Source organism: Buteo buteo, chromosome 19 (assembly GCF_964188355.1).
Source record: "Buteo buteo chromosome 19, bButBut1.hap1.1, whole genome shotgun sequence".
In the NCBI taxonomy this organism is placed as follows: domain Eukaryota; kingdom Metazoa; phylum Chordata; class Aves; order Accipitriformes; family Accipitridae; genus Buteo; species Buteo buteo.
Window position 1 is genome coordinate 6,770,329 of NC_134189.1, and position 16,588 is coordinate 6,786,916.

At 44.5% G+C, this 16,588-nt stretch overlaps 1 protein-coding gene across 1 annotated transcript in view; it reads left to right on the forward strand.

Moving 5' to 3' along the window:
* The window catches only part of PAH (phenylalanine hydroxylase), a 40,706-nt gene that overhangs the window by 20,616 nt on the left and 3,502 nt on the right, over window positions 1-16,588 (forward strand). The window contains exons 4-12 of the mRNA XM_075052021.1: window positions 2,825-2,913; window positions 5,053-5,120; window positions 7,691-7,887; window positions 8,256-8,391; window positions 9,701-9,770; window positions 11,337-11,393; window positions 12,395-12,490; window positions 12,811-12,944; window positions 15,948-16,063. Coding sequence (XP_074908122.1) covers window positions 2,825-2,913; window positions 5,053-5,120; window positions 7,691-7,887; window positions 8,256-8,391; window positions 9,701-9,770; window positions 11,337-11,393; window positions 12,395-12,490; window positions 12,811-12,944; window positions 15,948-16,063 — 963 coding nt within the window. The remainder of the gene's footprint in view (window positions 1-2,824; window positions 2,914-5,052; window positions 5,121-7,690; window positions 7,888-8,255; window positions 8,392-9,700; window positions 9,771-11,336; window positions 11,394-12,394; window positions 12,491-12,810; window positions 12,945-15,947; window positions 16,064-16,588) is intronic.

Consider the following 16,588-nt stretch of genomic DNA (forward strand, 5'->3'; position numbering starts at 1 on the left):
GCCCCCACCAATTTGGCTGCACAGCCCGGACCCTTCAGATCACAGCGTGTCCGTGAGAATAGCGGTTATTCACTCTAACGCTGACAAATCCTTGGCTGTGGGGCTGCCAGAGAGCTTTTTTTTCCCCAGTGCTTAACCCAAAAAACATTTACCAGTGGGCCTCACCCCAAGCTGAGAGCGGGGAGCCTGAAGCACAAAGAGTGAAGCGATTCCCCCCCATCACACGAAGGTGGTACCCGGCTGCCCGTCTAGAAAATAGGGATGGGAGTGCTGGGTGTGCTCACCCTTCAGGGGGTGTCAGTGAATAGTGACTCCTCTTTAGGACTCAAACACACTTTTTTTCTGCTCACCCCCTCTGACCAGTTTAACTCAAGGGGTTGGAGGTGCAGGAAGGTTGCTAACAGCAGAGAGAGTATTTCTGGAGAACCTAGAGAACTAGCGGTACACCCAGCAAAGAAAGTCATTTGGGGAAGATCTTCCCGGGACTGCTTCTGCCATCTAGTGACTTGTTCAGGTCAAAGCAGAAGGCTGTGCAGCTCGGAAAGGAGGGGGGGGGAACCAAAAGCCACTATAGCAGCCCGGGACCCCCCCCCCCCGGGCTGGCAGCCACCCTCTGCCAGTGCCCTGTGGGGTGTTAGGCTCAGCAGAAAGCAAGGCTGAACAGTCCTGGAGACAGAGGGGTCCTCTTATCCCATAGGTGGTCCGTCAGGTCTGGGCTGAAGCCCATCAGCAAGGCGCTGCGGGGAGCTCAGGCAGCAGCTGCGGGATCAGGTTCATTTGGCACAAACCCCAAAATCGGACGGGGAGGTCTGGCTGGGTGGCAGCGCTCCCGGCTGAGCAGGGAGCCACGCAGGGCAATGAGCTCTTTTCCAAGCACCGACTGAGCAAGCGGCACCCATTTGCGCAAGAAAGTCACTAAACGAACCGCAAACATTTTCTTGATAGAGAGATATTTATTGATAGAGAGTCTGCTGAGAGCCCCTAGGCTTGGACCAGCAGACTTTGGGTGATATTAGCCTTGAAGTCCGTGTTGGTGACTTGTACTCAGCGTGCGGAGCATATGGGACGTGACTGCACGGCCTGAGCATGGGGTACATCCTTAGGTGGAGGTCTTGTGCTTTTTCCTTAGAAAAAGTATAGTAAAACTGCAACTGGTGCAGAGAGAAGTGGTAAGAGCTCTCAAAGACAGCCCACGGTTTCTGTGCCTGAAATACCCAGGCAAAGTCTCAGCGAGGAAGATGGATGGTAGGTGGAGGATCTGACAGGCAGCTATAAAATCCTAGGTGGCCTGGAGAAGGTGGATAACAACAAGTGATGTTTGTATGCAGGAACCAATTAACATCAAATGAAATAATCCAATTTAAAGCAAAAGGGAGTAATTTTTCATGTCACGTGTAAAGAAATGATAGAGCTCAGTGTTGCGCAGTTTCCTGCAGACAGATGTGTACACGGGCTCAAAGAGCAGTTAGTTGTATTTGTGAGAAGTTCACCACAGGCTATTAAATTCAGACATGGCTGTAGCCTCTGACTCAGGCAGAAGGGAAGGGAAAAAAGAAAAAAGGCAGGCAGCTATGGTCAAAGGGCCAAAAATGTAAGAATGGGACAGCAGAAGGGAAACCCAAGCAAGCTGAACCCAGCAGCACTGGCGGCTCCCAAGACGTGCCCAGCTGCCAGCGGTACCCGGTGGTGTTACCTACTGATGCGCTTCCCGAAGCGATGATGGGGAAAGGGCCCACGGACCCTCCACCGAGATTCCCTGTCTCATTGCAGAGGGCTGGGGTGGCCGGGTCCGGTGGTGACTGACGAGGGGGTCTCCGGCTTGGTATGCAACTGGATCCTACTGGAGCAGATGGAAAATGGGGCTGCAGCCTGGTACAGCCACTGCATGTGTGTACCAGGACTCTTGCTGTCGAGGGGACACGTGCCAGGGGACTGCTTGGATCGCACAGTGAATATACTTGTGGCTCCAGGAAGGACGTCTGACCTGGGATGGCTCCTCCATGTATCTCATGAGCCGCAAAGAGCCTCTCCTCGTAGTGCAATTGCCATGAAGATGCTTGCCTTCTGCTTTCCCCGATCTGAACATGTCGCATCTGGAAAGCCCTGTGGTTCTTCCTCGCCCTCCACCTTATGTCCTTCTGTAAAGCGAGGGCCGTGTGGGCATTACATGCTGTGTAATCAGTGTGGTCCCATTTCATGTCCCAGCTGTGCCATAGCCAGTGTGTATAGTATGTGAGTTACAAGGCCCAGGATGTGAGAACCAGGCCCAGGATGTTAATTAAATGAATGCATTATTGTATAATGACTGCAGTGCTAGTCTGAGGTATTAGGCGGCCATTTATCATTTTATTTCTGCATCCTAGCTTAAGTAAGGCCACCAAGTAGGTCTTAGAAAGAGATTTTTCAGAGAGTCAAATAATCCTGTATCCTTCTTGTTGTGGGGTTTCATGCTGTTCCTTTGAAATGGCTGATTCTAGCCACTGTGAAAGGAGGGATACTCTGGAAAAATTCCTGTGTTTTGGTAAGCCAAGAGACCAGAATAATAAACAGAAAATCATAAACATGGCAGGCCAGCTCTGCACCAAGGGCTAGACATTCCTGATGCTCTGTATTCTTCCAACAGTGCAAACCAGCCACAATTCACGCCAACAGGCAGGGTTTGCTCTTGCCTCCGGTTACAGGGAAAGGCCATTGCTGCTCAAAGAATTTACCCACTTGCATATGTTTCTTTGTATTTATGATGAAAAGATGGAAAGACCAGAAGAAGGCCCCAAACCAAGTCATGAAGAAGCACACCAGTCTCTATGTCTTTTCTGTTTTGCAGTGCCGTGGTTCCCAAGAAGTATCCAGGAGCTGGACAGGTTTGCCAATCAGATCCTAAGCTATGGAGCAGAACTGGATGCTGATCATCCTGTAAGGAAGAAAGCTTTATTTTTTTTTTAACATGTTTCTAGTTATTGGGACAGATGTTTCGTTTACATTTGCTCTGCTTTAAGACAGATCTAGTAGACTAAGTCTCACATGGTATAGCACAAGAAGGGTACCCCATTTCTAGGGTTAGAATCAGCCCAATCCCTGCTTGTGAAGTAAATCAGACCAAAAGTTGCTTTAATTTGAGCAAATACCAGGAGACCTTAAAAGTCATAGCAGTCATCAGAGCACAAGGCCACCAAGAGGACACCTCTAGTTTTCCCAGGTGGCTCTGATATGGTGACTTCAGACTCATTTTGTGAATCACTAGCAACAAAGACTTCAGAAGCAACATATCATAGCCCAGAGATAGGAAGACTGTTTTTTTCATCCTTGATTACATACACACGATTAAGCTTAGTGTCTCGTTACGTGGTTGTTAAATCTGACATGATTCTTGTATGGCAAGACACAACAAAAGAAAAGGTCCTTGTTTCAAAAAGTTTGTGGTTTAAATGGTAGGGTCAGAAAGTTTTTTTCATTGGCTTAGCTAATAAAAAAATTTATTCAGCGGTTTTTCAGCTCTTCCAGATACAAGAATACTTTCTGCCTCTATTCCCTCTCCAAGCAAACAACAACTTATTTTCATTTGTCAAAACACACTGAGTTCCATGCAGTGCAACAGAAATTGCTGCTATTAGTTTAATTGAGATAGGGTGATTATAAACAAATTACATGCAGCGCAACAAAAATTGCTGCTATTAGTTTAATTGAGATGGGGTGATTAGTCATTCACTACCTATTGCTTAATTCGAGATGTGTTATGTATCATGTACAATGATTCATGATGTTCAACGTGGTCATATGAAAGGCAGAATGAAAGGAGATACACTGAGTCAATGGCCCCCTTGTGTGTCATGCGGGAATAGACCAAGATTGTATTTGAAAAAAGAAACAAAACCAAAAAAAAAGATATTAAAAGGAATGAAGCATCTCTGCTCCAGTTCCTAGAATTAGTTAGTGAGCAGTTTATGCTTTAAAAAGGAAACCCAGCTGCTGGCGTAAGTAGGTGTGACAGTACATAGAGTGCAGAAAAAGAAATTAAAGGAGCCTGTGGTTTTAGTAGTTAAGTTATACGGTATTTAATCACAAATACCTCTAGTCCAGGTTAATCTTGGGCAGAGCATTTTTTAGGCCATTGGCTGCCTCTTTTTGACTCACACTCTTAGATCTTCACTCGACTTCAGCCGTCTCCTGTACTTGGTTGTGTTTTGTGGCCCCTCAGTCCAGTTGTGTTGTGCACCACTAAAAGAGATGCATTCGTGAACTGCTGCAGTGCCCACTGAGTTGTTACTATTTGCCCTGCAGAGGTGTGTCCTAGCTTGGAAGGACGTTTCCTCACTTTAGGTGGTGAAGACACTCCCAGCCCCGAGGAACTTTCAGTCTAAATAGCAGACACACTGGGATAGGAGAATGGTTATCCTAGACGAAGATTTAGAGATTAGATTTCTTATCCCTGGTTTTATTGGCAATTAGCGGCAAAGGTCAAGCTCCCAACCACAAGGTCTATTAGACATTCTCTGTAGTAATTAAATCCCTTCAAATGGTTGAATTTGCAGTGCAAATAGGGCTTTTTGGCCTGCTAAGTGCTTACTGTTCTTCTAACAGTTTGAAAATGGGCACCTTTAAATATGGTTGATGCTGAAAATCCACCTAAAATATCTGATTGAGTTGATGAGTGTGTTTCTAGTGTGTTTTAACTCTGCTCCTCTAGATCAGCCCAGCGGTGCCAGCAACTTCAACAAGGTTCATGAGAAACCAGAAGGACGTGTCTATCTTGAGTGCCCTTAATTCAGTGTGGTGCTCTTCCAGGAAAGAGCACCTTGTCGGCGCTGTAAAGGAGCCCGTTGCCCTTTTTTTATAGCAAGTGAAAATGAGAAAATGAAAGGACTTGGGGGGCGAGAGGTGCTGGGAGGCTGCGGCAGCCGGGGAAGGAGCGGTGGGTGCCCCGTGTGAGCGGAGCCGGGCAGGACGAAGTCGGCTTGTCGGACCGCGCCAGCCGTGCCGGAGGGTGCTCGGTGAGAGGAAGGCTGTTCACCATCTGCATTTATACTTGGACTTACCATCGCTGGTTCTCTTTAGGGGTTCAAAGATCCTGTGTACCGGGCCCGGAGGAAGGAGTTTGCAGATATCGCCTACAACTACAGACAGTGAGTGCTCAGCGCGTGGGTGGAAAACAAGCCCACATCTCCTGCCCTCTCCTAGGGCTCTCACCCTGCTGGTAATCCCTGTTTTTTCCACAAGCATCTTCCTGCTTTTGGCTTTTCTCTGCCATGTGTTTAAATCTTCCTGTTCATGCATTTATCCCGAAATCGCTGTAAAACAAAAGTAAATTGTTCCAGGCACACGTTCAGACGAGAACGTTGCCTCCTTTCTTTCCCCACAACACCCCTCTTCCCCGGCTTTGTTGTCTAATTGAGCAGCAGACTCCGTTGCTACTACAAAGACCTGAGCATTGAATAAAGCCGCTTCTGGTATTCTCCCCATTAAACCAGGGTTGGGGGAGGAGTGCCTATCATTTACATTAAAGCAGGAGCTGCATACACTATTAAAATAATGAATAACTTATGGTTCTGATGCTAATCCAGCGCCTGATACTCTACTTTTATCATGTCTGACCCAGCTGCAATCAGCAATTTGGGCTCTCATTTCCCAAGAAAAATAAATGAATAGAGATGATAAATTCAGTTAGAACAGGCTTGCTTGATTGCTTTCAGTGATCAGATCTGGAGGAGATAAAATTCTGTTCCCAGAGCCACTCACACATTTATATCAGTACTACTGGGCCTGATTCTTGCTGAGACTGGTAAAAATTGTGATTGCAAAGGATAAAGTAACATATGTTGTACATTTACAGCTCCACTTTGCACAGGACTGCGATGAAAAGATAGTCCCTGAGCCAAAGAGCTAGTAATCTAATCACAAAATGAGAGACAAAATTGGACTGACTGATGGAAGGTGAAAAAAGTCAGGTGAAAAAAGTCAGGAGCCCAGTTTATAGCTAGGAAATTTGGATAAGACTTTGTGGCCAGATGTGGATGGCTCTAATGCCCGTTTGTAGGCATCTCACAGAAGATTTACCTTTTCTGCTTAATGGATGACAAATTTTGCTCTCTAGTTTGCAGGCTTTCACCAAATCCTACATAGAAATAAACCGAAAGACATGTTAACCACCTCCTCCCTGCAAGATTCAAACTGAAACCATCTTGGGAAGATGAAACCATTACATTCCAAGATGTAACTAATTAATATTTAGCCTGTTATCCAGCTCCTCAGACGCATTGGAAACACAGCCTATACAGCTTTGGACCTATGTCCCAAAACTACCTTTTGTGTGAAGTTCTCGGACGTTCCAGTTAGGTCTTTCAGTAACAGAGCGGCAAGTAGGGTGTGAGAGCCCACGTCTGGGCTACCCAGCTACAAAAGTGGGGTGGGTCTGTGGTTGCTTGTCTTGTACTCTTCTTCCCACCATCAATTTCATCTTCTTCTGTGTCCTTTCTTTTGCACTTATTTTGTCCTCTTTCCTCCTGCTGCTTGCTTCTCTACTCTGCCTTTGCTGTTTTGCCTTCTCTCCCGATATATTTACCCATTGTTTTTGTTGAATGCTTAATTTCCCTGAGTTTTCTTTTTTTTTTTTTTTTTTGCTTTTAGCTTGCCTCTTCCCTCTGCCTCCCTTTGCTTCTGGCCCTGTTCATCCCTGAAATTTTTTAATTGAAATTTGAAAGGTTTTTAAGCCATAGGTTCCCCCTGTAGCCCTGGAAGGTGGCTGAGGATTACTTAGGAGTGCTATAGGAACAAAAATCCCCCAGCAATCCTCATAATTCAACATGATGTTTAAAGCTCCACAGATCAAGGAGGGCTGATACAGAGAGACAGAAAATGATGACGCTCCAGAGGAGCTGCCCTGAGGCTCAAGGAAAAAATGAAGGAGTGGGAGATGGTGGGGTGTCATCAAGAGTTTAACAATGGGTCTCTGGGGCTTGGAAAGCTCCAGCATTATTCCAGCAGTGATGTTAACCCTATTAAGTTACTTAAAACCCTTTGATTTTTCAAAGCTGCTGGATTCACCTATGGCCCTATCATTATTGCTAAGGAATTGACTATTCACAGGAGGCCAAACTACATTGCTTGTGATTGTCTAATTCCTGCTAACTTCAACATGAGTTAAGCACATGGAGGCCTGAGGGTGGGATTTGACTCAAAATTACTCATTACAATTATAAAAAGTCAAACTGGCTGGAGTCTGCATCTGTTACAGCATAAAGCACAGATCAGAATTTCTCTGCCCTTCCAAGAAACAGAGTTTTCTGGAGCTGACGGTTTCCCTGTTGTAACCAAAACAATTAATGTAATGTGTATTAGAGCAAGAAATATAACAGCTGCTCCGTATCTAGAAATGCATATAAATTGAAGCCAACACCCAGCAAATATTTTTAGAAGAACATCTTGATAGAAGACAAATAAACACTCATTTACTTTTACCACAATAATGCAAGGAGTTGTCTAAAGGTCAGTATTTCAGCTGAGGTCAGTAGAGTCCTTCCCAGCCTGTGTCCAGGGGCAAGCAAGGCTCCTTTTGCACCTGCGTGTCAAACCAGAGACATCTCCTCTCCTGCCCCAGCAGCTCCTGGCCAGCCCACGTAAAGCTCCTGAGTATGATGCTGGTGGCGTAGGATATCTTCTCTGTCACTCCTACAGTGGGTATCCATTTTCTTTCCAGTGGCCAACCTATTCCTCGAGTCACCTACACGGAAGAAGAAAAGAAAACATGGGGCACTGTCTTCAGGGAGCTGAAGAGCCTCTATCCAACTCACGCGTGTTATGAACACAACCACGTGTTCCCACTGCTGGAGAAGTATTGTGGCTACCGGGAGGACAACATTCCCCAGCTTGAAGATATTTCAAAATTCTTGCAGAGTAAGTTTGAAGCAGATAAAAGAACCGAATCAAACGAAAGGCCTCAGCTGTCAGTGGAGGTGGTGCTTCCAGAGCTGGAAGAGCAGTCCCTGCTTTATCACAAGCTCCCCATGGTGCTCGGGCACACCACTTAGCCTGTGTCCCAGGTCCCTCTCTAAAACTTCTGGGGTTACAATGGTACGGATGCTCAGATACTGTGGTGGTGGTATACATGGGTAGAAAATTCCCTGCTCTTTCATAGTTAAACTCTGTTTAACGTAAGGAGAGCAAAGAAAACAATTAACAAACTTTTTCCACCGTGAGGAGTCAGAATAAGGATAAATCAAACACACTAGCTGTTTTTAAGATGCCATTTTTTGTCCCTTCAGCCTGCACTGGCTTTCGCCTGCGTCCCGTTGCAGGCTTGCTCTCCTCTCGGGATTTCTTGGCTGGGCTGGCGTTCCGAGTATTCCACTCTACGCAGTATATTCGCCATGCGTCCAAACCCATGTACACACCAGAGCCGTAAGTACTTTGGCACAGAAAGTGTGTAAAGTTGCAGCAGATGAACGGCAGAGTCAGCCCAACTGGTAATAACTATGGGGGACTCTGGAGCACCCCCGGGAACAAAGCTGATGGAGACCAGCCAGGCGACTGTTCTCTTCTGAAAACATTTTCAGAAGATTTCTAGTCTTTTAACAAGCTGCATCCTCTTCTGCAAGTTCTTATGGGACCGATGAGACAGTTTTGCTACTGAAGGCATGCTTGTGTGGTGGCTGGGATGCCTACAAAGTGTACAAAGGCATTTAGCTTAGCTATTAGCACCCAAACAGTGGTGTGAAATCCAGTGCAGGAATGACTCAACATGTTGCAAGCGAGCTTCTGACAGCAAGTCAGAGGAAGCCAAGATCATTGATCCCTTCTCTTTTTCAGTTTTGTGCTGTAGTGTTTCTCTCTGTCCCTGTCCGTCATCCTTTTCCACTTGCTGTTTTCAAAACAGTTTTCTTCATCTGCTTCATATTGTTGCAATTTTTCCTGCCTTCCCTTACCGTTTCTTTGCTTCCTACTTCTTCCCGCAACCTCCTTTCCCCCTCCATTTTTCTATCCCTCATTTTTCTGATTTTCCTCCCTGCTGCTGCTCACCCCATTCTCATCCTGCACAAAGCCAGGCTGAAATGTCTTCCCCAGACCTGGCCCTCCTGGGAGCATCTTATCCCTCTCCCCTTTCCATCTCACCAAATCACTTCTCTGTCTTTGAAAAATCTAGCAGTCCCTAGGTGAGTTCTTCCCCAGACATGCTTGTCCAACTGCCAACTTCAACTTGTGATGAAAATAGTCCTGCCAGAGGAAGGGCAAGCTTCCATCTCTCAGTGGGAGGCTGTGGGCCTGAAAAGGGACTGGAGTTGAGCTCTTGAGGTACATGTTGACACCATGGAGAATTGTCTTAGTAGCCTGAGTTTCATCTAAAGAGGTTTCTTGTCCTTGAGTCTGAAAAGTCCATGTTGTCTTTGGTGGGGTGATTTCTTTCTGGGCTTTCCCGAGCTGGGCCGGCAGTTGAATGGATAGTTTTCTTCCATAAGAAAAAACAAATAATGTATTATCCTTCCTCTGAGGAATGTATGATCATAAAAGCAATGAAAACCTTGGAGCGTGCAAGCGTTTCCATCACAAGAATAATTTTAGAGCAAAAGGTTTTCCCGTGAGTCTTGAGCATTATTTGCTGGTAGGAGCGAACGCACTGCACTCTTGGCTATGCGCTGACTCTAAGGCATTCATCCAGCATTGCTGGACTTTTCCTAAATTAAAGTTATTCAGATCTCATATTTTCCTGCAGTGATATTTGCCATGAGCTGCTAGGACATGTGCCTCTTTTTGCTGATCCCAGTTTTGCTCAGTTTTCCCAGGTAAGTTACTCAGTGGTTATACTATTTACATAATTGAACACACCAGAGACTAGGTAATTCAGAGGATGAACCAAGAGCTCTGAGGGGTGGGGTAGATTCACCTTTAAGCATACTGTTTAAGAGTGACTGAAGCTGTTTTATTTATTGCTTGAAACCTTGACACAAATCACTTAGGTGAACTCATACGCTCAAACTCCAAATGTCTGTCTTGTGTGAGTTGTTTTTTTACAGGCAAACCCTTTGCGAAGCCATCATCTAAAAACCTTTTTGTAGATGTTGATCCTTCCGAGCAAAGTTAAATGGCTCATGAGTCAGATGAATTATTGCCCCACCATGCAGTCCAAATGTTAGGGAAAGTGGAGATTTTTTTTTTTCTTTTCTATTGAAGCCACAGAGGAGGCTGAGTAAAGTGAGGAACTGTCCCAGCTGCAAGCATGGGAGAAGGCTGGAGAGGAGCTTTCTCTCTGGTAGTGTTAATGTCTCTGGAAAAGAAGCCAAACCTCGGTGAAGGAGTAAACTTTTGGCTGCATCTTACCAGAAAAAATGAAAAGACACAAAGAGAGAAAGTCATAAAGACAGAAAGAAGGAAGGAAGGGAGGAAGGAAGGAAGGGAAGAAGGAAGGAAGGAAGAAAGGAAGGAAGGAAAGCAAGGAAGAAGGACAAAAGAAAAAATAGAGACATTAAGAGAAAGAAAAAGAGAGAGACAAAGTAAGAAGGAAGGAGGACAGAAGGGTGGAAGGATGGAAGGACAAAGGAAGGAAGGAAGGGAAAGTGGGCTTAATGTAACATCCCGCTCAAAAGATAAAAGTCAACTTGCTGTAGTTAATAAGCACTCAGTATTGCCCTCAGGCTCTGCCCTTTCCCAGAACTGGGGTTTCCTTCAAGATAAGCCCCACTGCACCTTGGCTTATTCAGATTTGACATGGTGATGGCTGCTCCCATGCTCTTGGGGGGTGTGTGTGGGGTGCTCTGATTTTTGCACTGTGCGGTCCTCATTGGAGCAAACCGAGAAAGGAACCTGCTTTTATACAGTCTTCTGTGGCTGCCTTCTAAATCCAGCTATTGCATGCCTCCCAGGAAAGTCTCCGTTAGCTCCCAAGGTATGAAAAAGCTCTTTCAAATCTTGCCCTGTCATTCAGAAAAAATAACTCATTCAAAGCTCCAGGAAAACTCCTGTAATCAGGGCCTATCAAAACAAAGAGAAATATTTAAGGTGTGTGGGTGTGATTGATTTACCTCCTTTTGACCATATCATTCTTCCAGATGTACATTGTAGCCTTGATCAAAAGCCTGTCAAAGCAAGAGGAAAATTTTATTTGACCTCAATGGGCTTTGTACAAGGCACAAAGGATCATGCCTTGTAAATGACATTTGGACGAGACCCTTTGTTCATTTCTGGAAAGATTTCTGGTTTAAAATTGATGTTGCACGATAGGAACATGTTCTGTAAACATTTGTGTGTGGTAGTAAGCGATGGTAACATTTAAAATGTGAGAAATTACATAAGACGAGACAGGAAGAATGTTTGCAATAAACAACTTGAAGAATAATGGTTTATTGTTACAGGAAATTGGACTGGCATCTCTGGGAGCTCCAGATGATTTCATCGAGAAACTCGCTACGGTAATTTAATAAATGAGGGCTCAATTTTCCAAAGCACCCTGTGTTGTCTTGATTCTGCTGCCACTGAAGTCACTGATAGAACTCCCATAGAGTTGAATGGGAACAGAGTGAAGTCCATGATTGGAAAACCCCACCCTGAAACAGTTGCATTAAAGGAAAATAGCTTTGGCACCTCTTATTCAAAGTGACAGTTGTGATTAAACACAGAAGCCCCAATGAGATTTCCTGCAGCACAAACATATTGGGCAAGAAGAGATTACATGTTACTACATCCCCACAGGGAATTTCAGGAGGCAGCTTCAGTAGCTGTTCTACCTGCAAGTGTCTCTTCTCTTCCACCCTGCCAGGCAGATAATGTCCTCTGCACTCAGCGTGGCTCACCTGAATCCTACGCTGAGACTACTGAGACCCTGAGTTGCAAACTTGGAATCAAAACAAGGTTATGCTATGAGATTAGTGTCCCCAGCACCAACTCACCTGGGCAAAGCCTTGCACCATCTTTGCTGCTTCTGACAGATGAGGTAGTTCTTCTGAGCCAGAGCAGGTATCCCTTCAAAATGAAGACCAAGAAGTCCAGCTGGGCAACACACCACCTTCCTTCAGTATTGCACTAACAGCCCATTCCCTCTATTGCTGCTGCAGCTGGATGCCCTCTGTATGAAACAGGACACAAACTTCTATCAGCTAAGGTTCAAGCTTCAACCGGGTTGGCCACCCAAAATGAAATTTTATTGCTATAGTTTCATTGTCTCTGCTCTGCTGACAAATGTAAGCACAGTAAAACACAACTGTGTTTGTCAGGCACATTGAGTGTAGCACAGTGCCCTGTCCAGGAGAGGAATTCCAGTCTGTGGGGACATTTATTGTATTCATACAGTTGGTATTTGACACATGGAAACATTTTAAATAGAAATACAAACTCCAAATGTGTTCAAATCAGTGATGTGCACCTACTCTTTTTGATCAAGGAATCATATGTTTCTGTCGAATTTTCTTACTAGGTTTATTGGTTTACGGTGGAGTTTGGACTATGTAAGGAAGGCGATTCACTCAAGGCATACGGTGCCGGGCTGCTGTCTTCATTTGGGGAGCTGCAGGTGTGTTCTGTAAAACTATTTCAAAGATGTTTATAATAGCTCAAATTTCTCTTCTGCATGTCTTCAGATCCTTATTATGCTTCATACTTTGTGCATAGAAGTAGCATGAAGTGCCATACTTCACTGAAGAGCTCTAATAAACGTGTCGGTGTGCACATACACAGGGGACTCATACCTGCTTCTTTCCTCCTGACATTGTCCTTGTATTCCACAGGAGCAACACCTTCCTGTCTGAGTGACATTCAGCAGTTCTGTATTTCTTTCACAGCAAATTCAAGCACTTTTAAACTGAAATAAACGTCTTACCTTTTTGCTTATAGTATTGTTTATCAAGTGAGCCTGAGATTCAGCCTCTTGTCTTGGAGAAGACTGCTGTGCAGAAGTACCCTGTTACTGAGTTCCAGCCTGTCTACTATGTTGCTGAAAGTTTTAAAGATGCAAAAGAAAAGCTAAGGTAATCCACTCAGTCCACAGAAGACCCAATTTCTTGTCCGTTGCCAATACAGTGGATCCCGTTGCCATAACAGGTCTTGGGTTGACAGTAATATTTTGAGAGGCATTAGAAAAAGTTGTGCAATGTTTAGAGAGACTAAGCAGTTGTTACACTCAAAATCTTGTTATGGGCAATAAGGGGAACATACCTTATGCATGAAGCCAGGAATTTGTGGTTAGTCTGGTTAAGAGTTTCATCTGTATGACCAAAATGCAACAAAAAATTATTATTAGTCCAGTTGCAGTGATACTAACACTTAGGGTCAAAGCTAGCTAACTAATGCAAAACAAAGTCTCTAACAATACTATAGTTAAAAGTTCTTGTACAAAAAAGTCTCCTAGTATCTACTCCTTTTCCTCTGAAGTTACGCTTACCCTTGCACTTTCTTTTGTGTCTTAAGTCAACAGTTTCAGTCTGGTGGGGGGGTGGTGTGAAGTTGTCAAGTAATCAGCATCTTGAAGTCTTCAGAGCCGGGCTGTGATGTTAATGAACCGAGTTTCTTCCTCTCGTTTGTGAGGAGGTGGATGGTGTCGGTGCTTCCTTTCTTCCCGCTCAGCCCAAGGTTTCCTCAGGGTCATTTTTATGTTTTCTGACATGTTTTACATCTTGCTCTTTCTACATCAGTCTGCAAATCTGTGTTGCTTCTGACTTTACTATGTTAAATATTTTTTTCTTTGTCCCTTTTGTTTTCTCTAAAATTGTTTTTTTTTCTCAGCTCCTAAGTTTGCTTTGCTGTGAATAACTGACCAGTGGGAAGTTGTTGATAGCCCAAGGACCACCAACATCATCCTATGCTCATGCCTTTAAGGCCTCTGTTACCATGCTGGTACTCCTTCATGCTGCATCATTACTTTAGGGTCAGACTTAGTTCACTGTGTACAGTGTGACTACTTGCTGTTCCTGCCTGTATAAAAATTATTAATGGTAGGCATTATAGCACACAATTATTCAGAATTAAGCAAAACTAAAACAAATTAGGTAATAGCTACATGGTCATTAGACAATTGTTATTACAGCTAAACAAAACTCCAAGCACGGCTAATAACCCCAGTCCTGAGGCCTGTGTGGTTAGCTTAATACAGAGCCTCCAGCTTGTTACCAGCAGCGTGTTTACAAGACTACAGGGCTACACAGTAAATCTTTCAGTCATCTGTGACTCAAATACCGATTCAGTTCCAGTTCAACAAGACTTTGAAATAATGGTCCAGGTTCAGTTCTGGTTCTTCAAACAGGAATGGCTCAGACTGTGTTTGGGGTTCAGGCTGGGTTCCACCTCACAACAATACTTCTATTTCTGTTTAAAAAACCCACCGCTGTATTTCTGGATGTTAGCCAAGCCACTGGGGGTTAGCCTTGGTTCACACTCAACAAATTTTTCGCTTGGAGATGCCACACAGGGACTTGTCCCAGACCTGCAGTCTCTTCTCTCTCTCTCCCCCCCGTTCACAGATAAACACATACTGAGACCCAAGATATTCTGCTGCCCCAGGCTCCCCAGCTCCCAGGTCTTCCTAGCTACCTCCCCTGCTGCTTCCTCAGTCATCATAAGCCTGCAGCATCTCCTTCTGCCCTTTTCTCTGGGGTAATACATGAGAAAGATTGCCTTCTCTTCTAGTTTGTGCCATTAATATCCCCCCCACAGTTTCTATCTTCTCTGTATACTTCTCTAACTGAGTAGCAGGTTCCTTGAGAAAGTGGAAGATGCTGCCTTATTCTATACAAACTATCTGGGAGCTTCTTTAAGTTTTTCAATGACCAAATTGGAAAAGTGGTTAAATTGAAATAGAGGTTAGGGGTTGGTCCAGTGCCTGTGTTTGTGGCTTGCACCTGGATATGTGTGTTTGTGTAGAAACATTCCTGAAATATTGCTCTGAGGCTGACCTAAAATATTTCAGCTTAAGGCATTCATCTTCTAATTAGGATCTTACCTTCAGCTGACACTTAGGAAGACTGTCTTCTAACTTTGATCCCTCCCCTTAGGAAAACTGGACTGATGCCACTAAACACTTTCATCATAGCCAACACTTTTTTTTTTCCACGGTCACACCTTGTGGCCTGCTCACACTGAACTCTGTTTGAGACAATGGCCTTAGCTGATAATAATTAGGACTAAACTGAAGGAGCAATGTGGAGGTGGCATCCAGCATATTCCACTGTTCTGGGCATATGGGATTTACCATGCTGAGTCACAGTCTGTATAGTGGGGCTCCATAAGCAACTCCTGCGTGCTTTCCTTCCTCTTTCAGCAATAACTTCAGTAATCCGAAGCAGATACATAAGCCAGTATCCTGCTGCGGTCTACAAGGAGCCTGGAACAATAGCTCTGGCCATCTCATCCCATTCAGAGTCCTCCTTTCCACAGTTCTGTGGTTATGCAGATTAATGTTTTCCCAAGATACCAAAATCTTAATGCTTCTGCCATGGAATTAACTATTTTGCAGCAGGGAAGGCTGCAAGTAAAGGGTGGCAAGAATGCTGCTTCACTCCATTGACTATCTCCTATCTTTGCAATGACCTGGAAGCCACTACCAACCATGCCAAAAGTTAGCTCTCTGCTTGCTCCTTGGTATGCCAGGATGGCATAGGTACTTGACCTTGTTTTCCCAGAAATTGCAGATGTGGATCAGAATTCCTATATTTTGCACTATTGAAAGGAAAATGAGGTTTTCAAATCTGGCAAATCCCAGCAGCTACATAGTTGGCCTATACCAGGAGCAGTGTTGGCATGCCAATAGCATAATTAGTCCTGTTTGGGGAAAAAAACCAAAGGTGGCAAGGACAAATGCAGATTCAAGTGTGTTACAGAATGCTGTAGGTCTCAGATCACTCAGCAGGAATTTCAGTTATTTCTCTCACAGATTTTCTTATTCCCCTCATCAACAAATACACACACCAAGAAAAGAGTGAGTTACTGAAAAAAGGAGCTTTTCAAGTTTGCATGTGTTTTTTGTATTCTTGCCTCAGGAAATTTGCTCAAACGATCCCTCGTCCTTTCTCTGTTCGGTACAATCCCTACACCCAGAGGATTGAAGTCTTGGACAACGCAAAGCAGCTGAAGAACTTAGCCGACACTATCAATAGTAAGGAACTACAGATTTGTTACCTTGAATTCCTCAAAATCTGGATCAGAAGTAGCAACCGCAAAGCAGATTTCGTCTGGTTGCATTTAATGCTCTGAGCCTGACCAAGATAAAGCAGCACACTTCTCCTTTCTGGTGCAAAAATTGCTTCCGAATTCTAGCCAGGCTTCAAAATAGCATTTCCACTTGGCTGTAGTGTGTTACATCCGAAATATCCAGTTTTAGTGGAGGTGCTGGGAAAGGCCAGAAGGCCTTGTGGTGGATTCTGATGTGTGGCTCTAGCTGTTCTCAATAAGGAAGAAAAGGAAAATCTTGGCTTTAATCACATTTTCTTTTGCCATTCTAACCTTTTTCCTGATACATTTTCCCCCTAACATTGGCTAGCCTGCTGAGAGCCAGCACCCCTGGTCCTGTGAGCCATTCCTGTATGGCTCATGAAGGCAAAGGGCTGGCTCTGCAGACCTTACTCCAGTAAACCCTAATAAATGTGTCCAATCCAGTACTTCTTTGCTCACCTTATTCTTT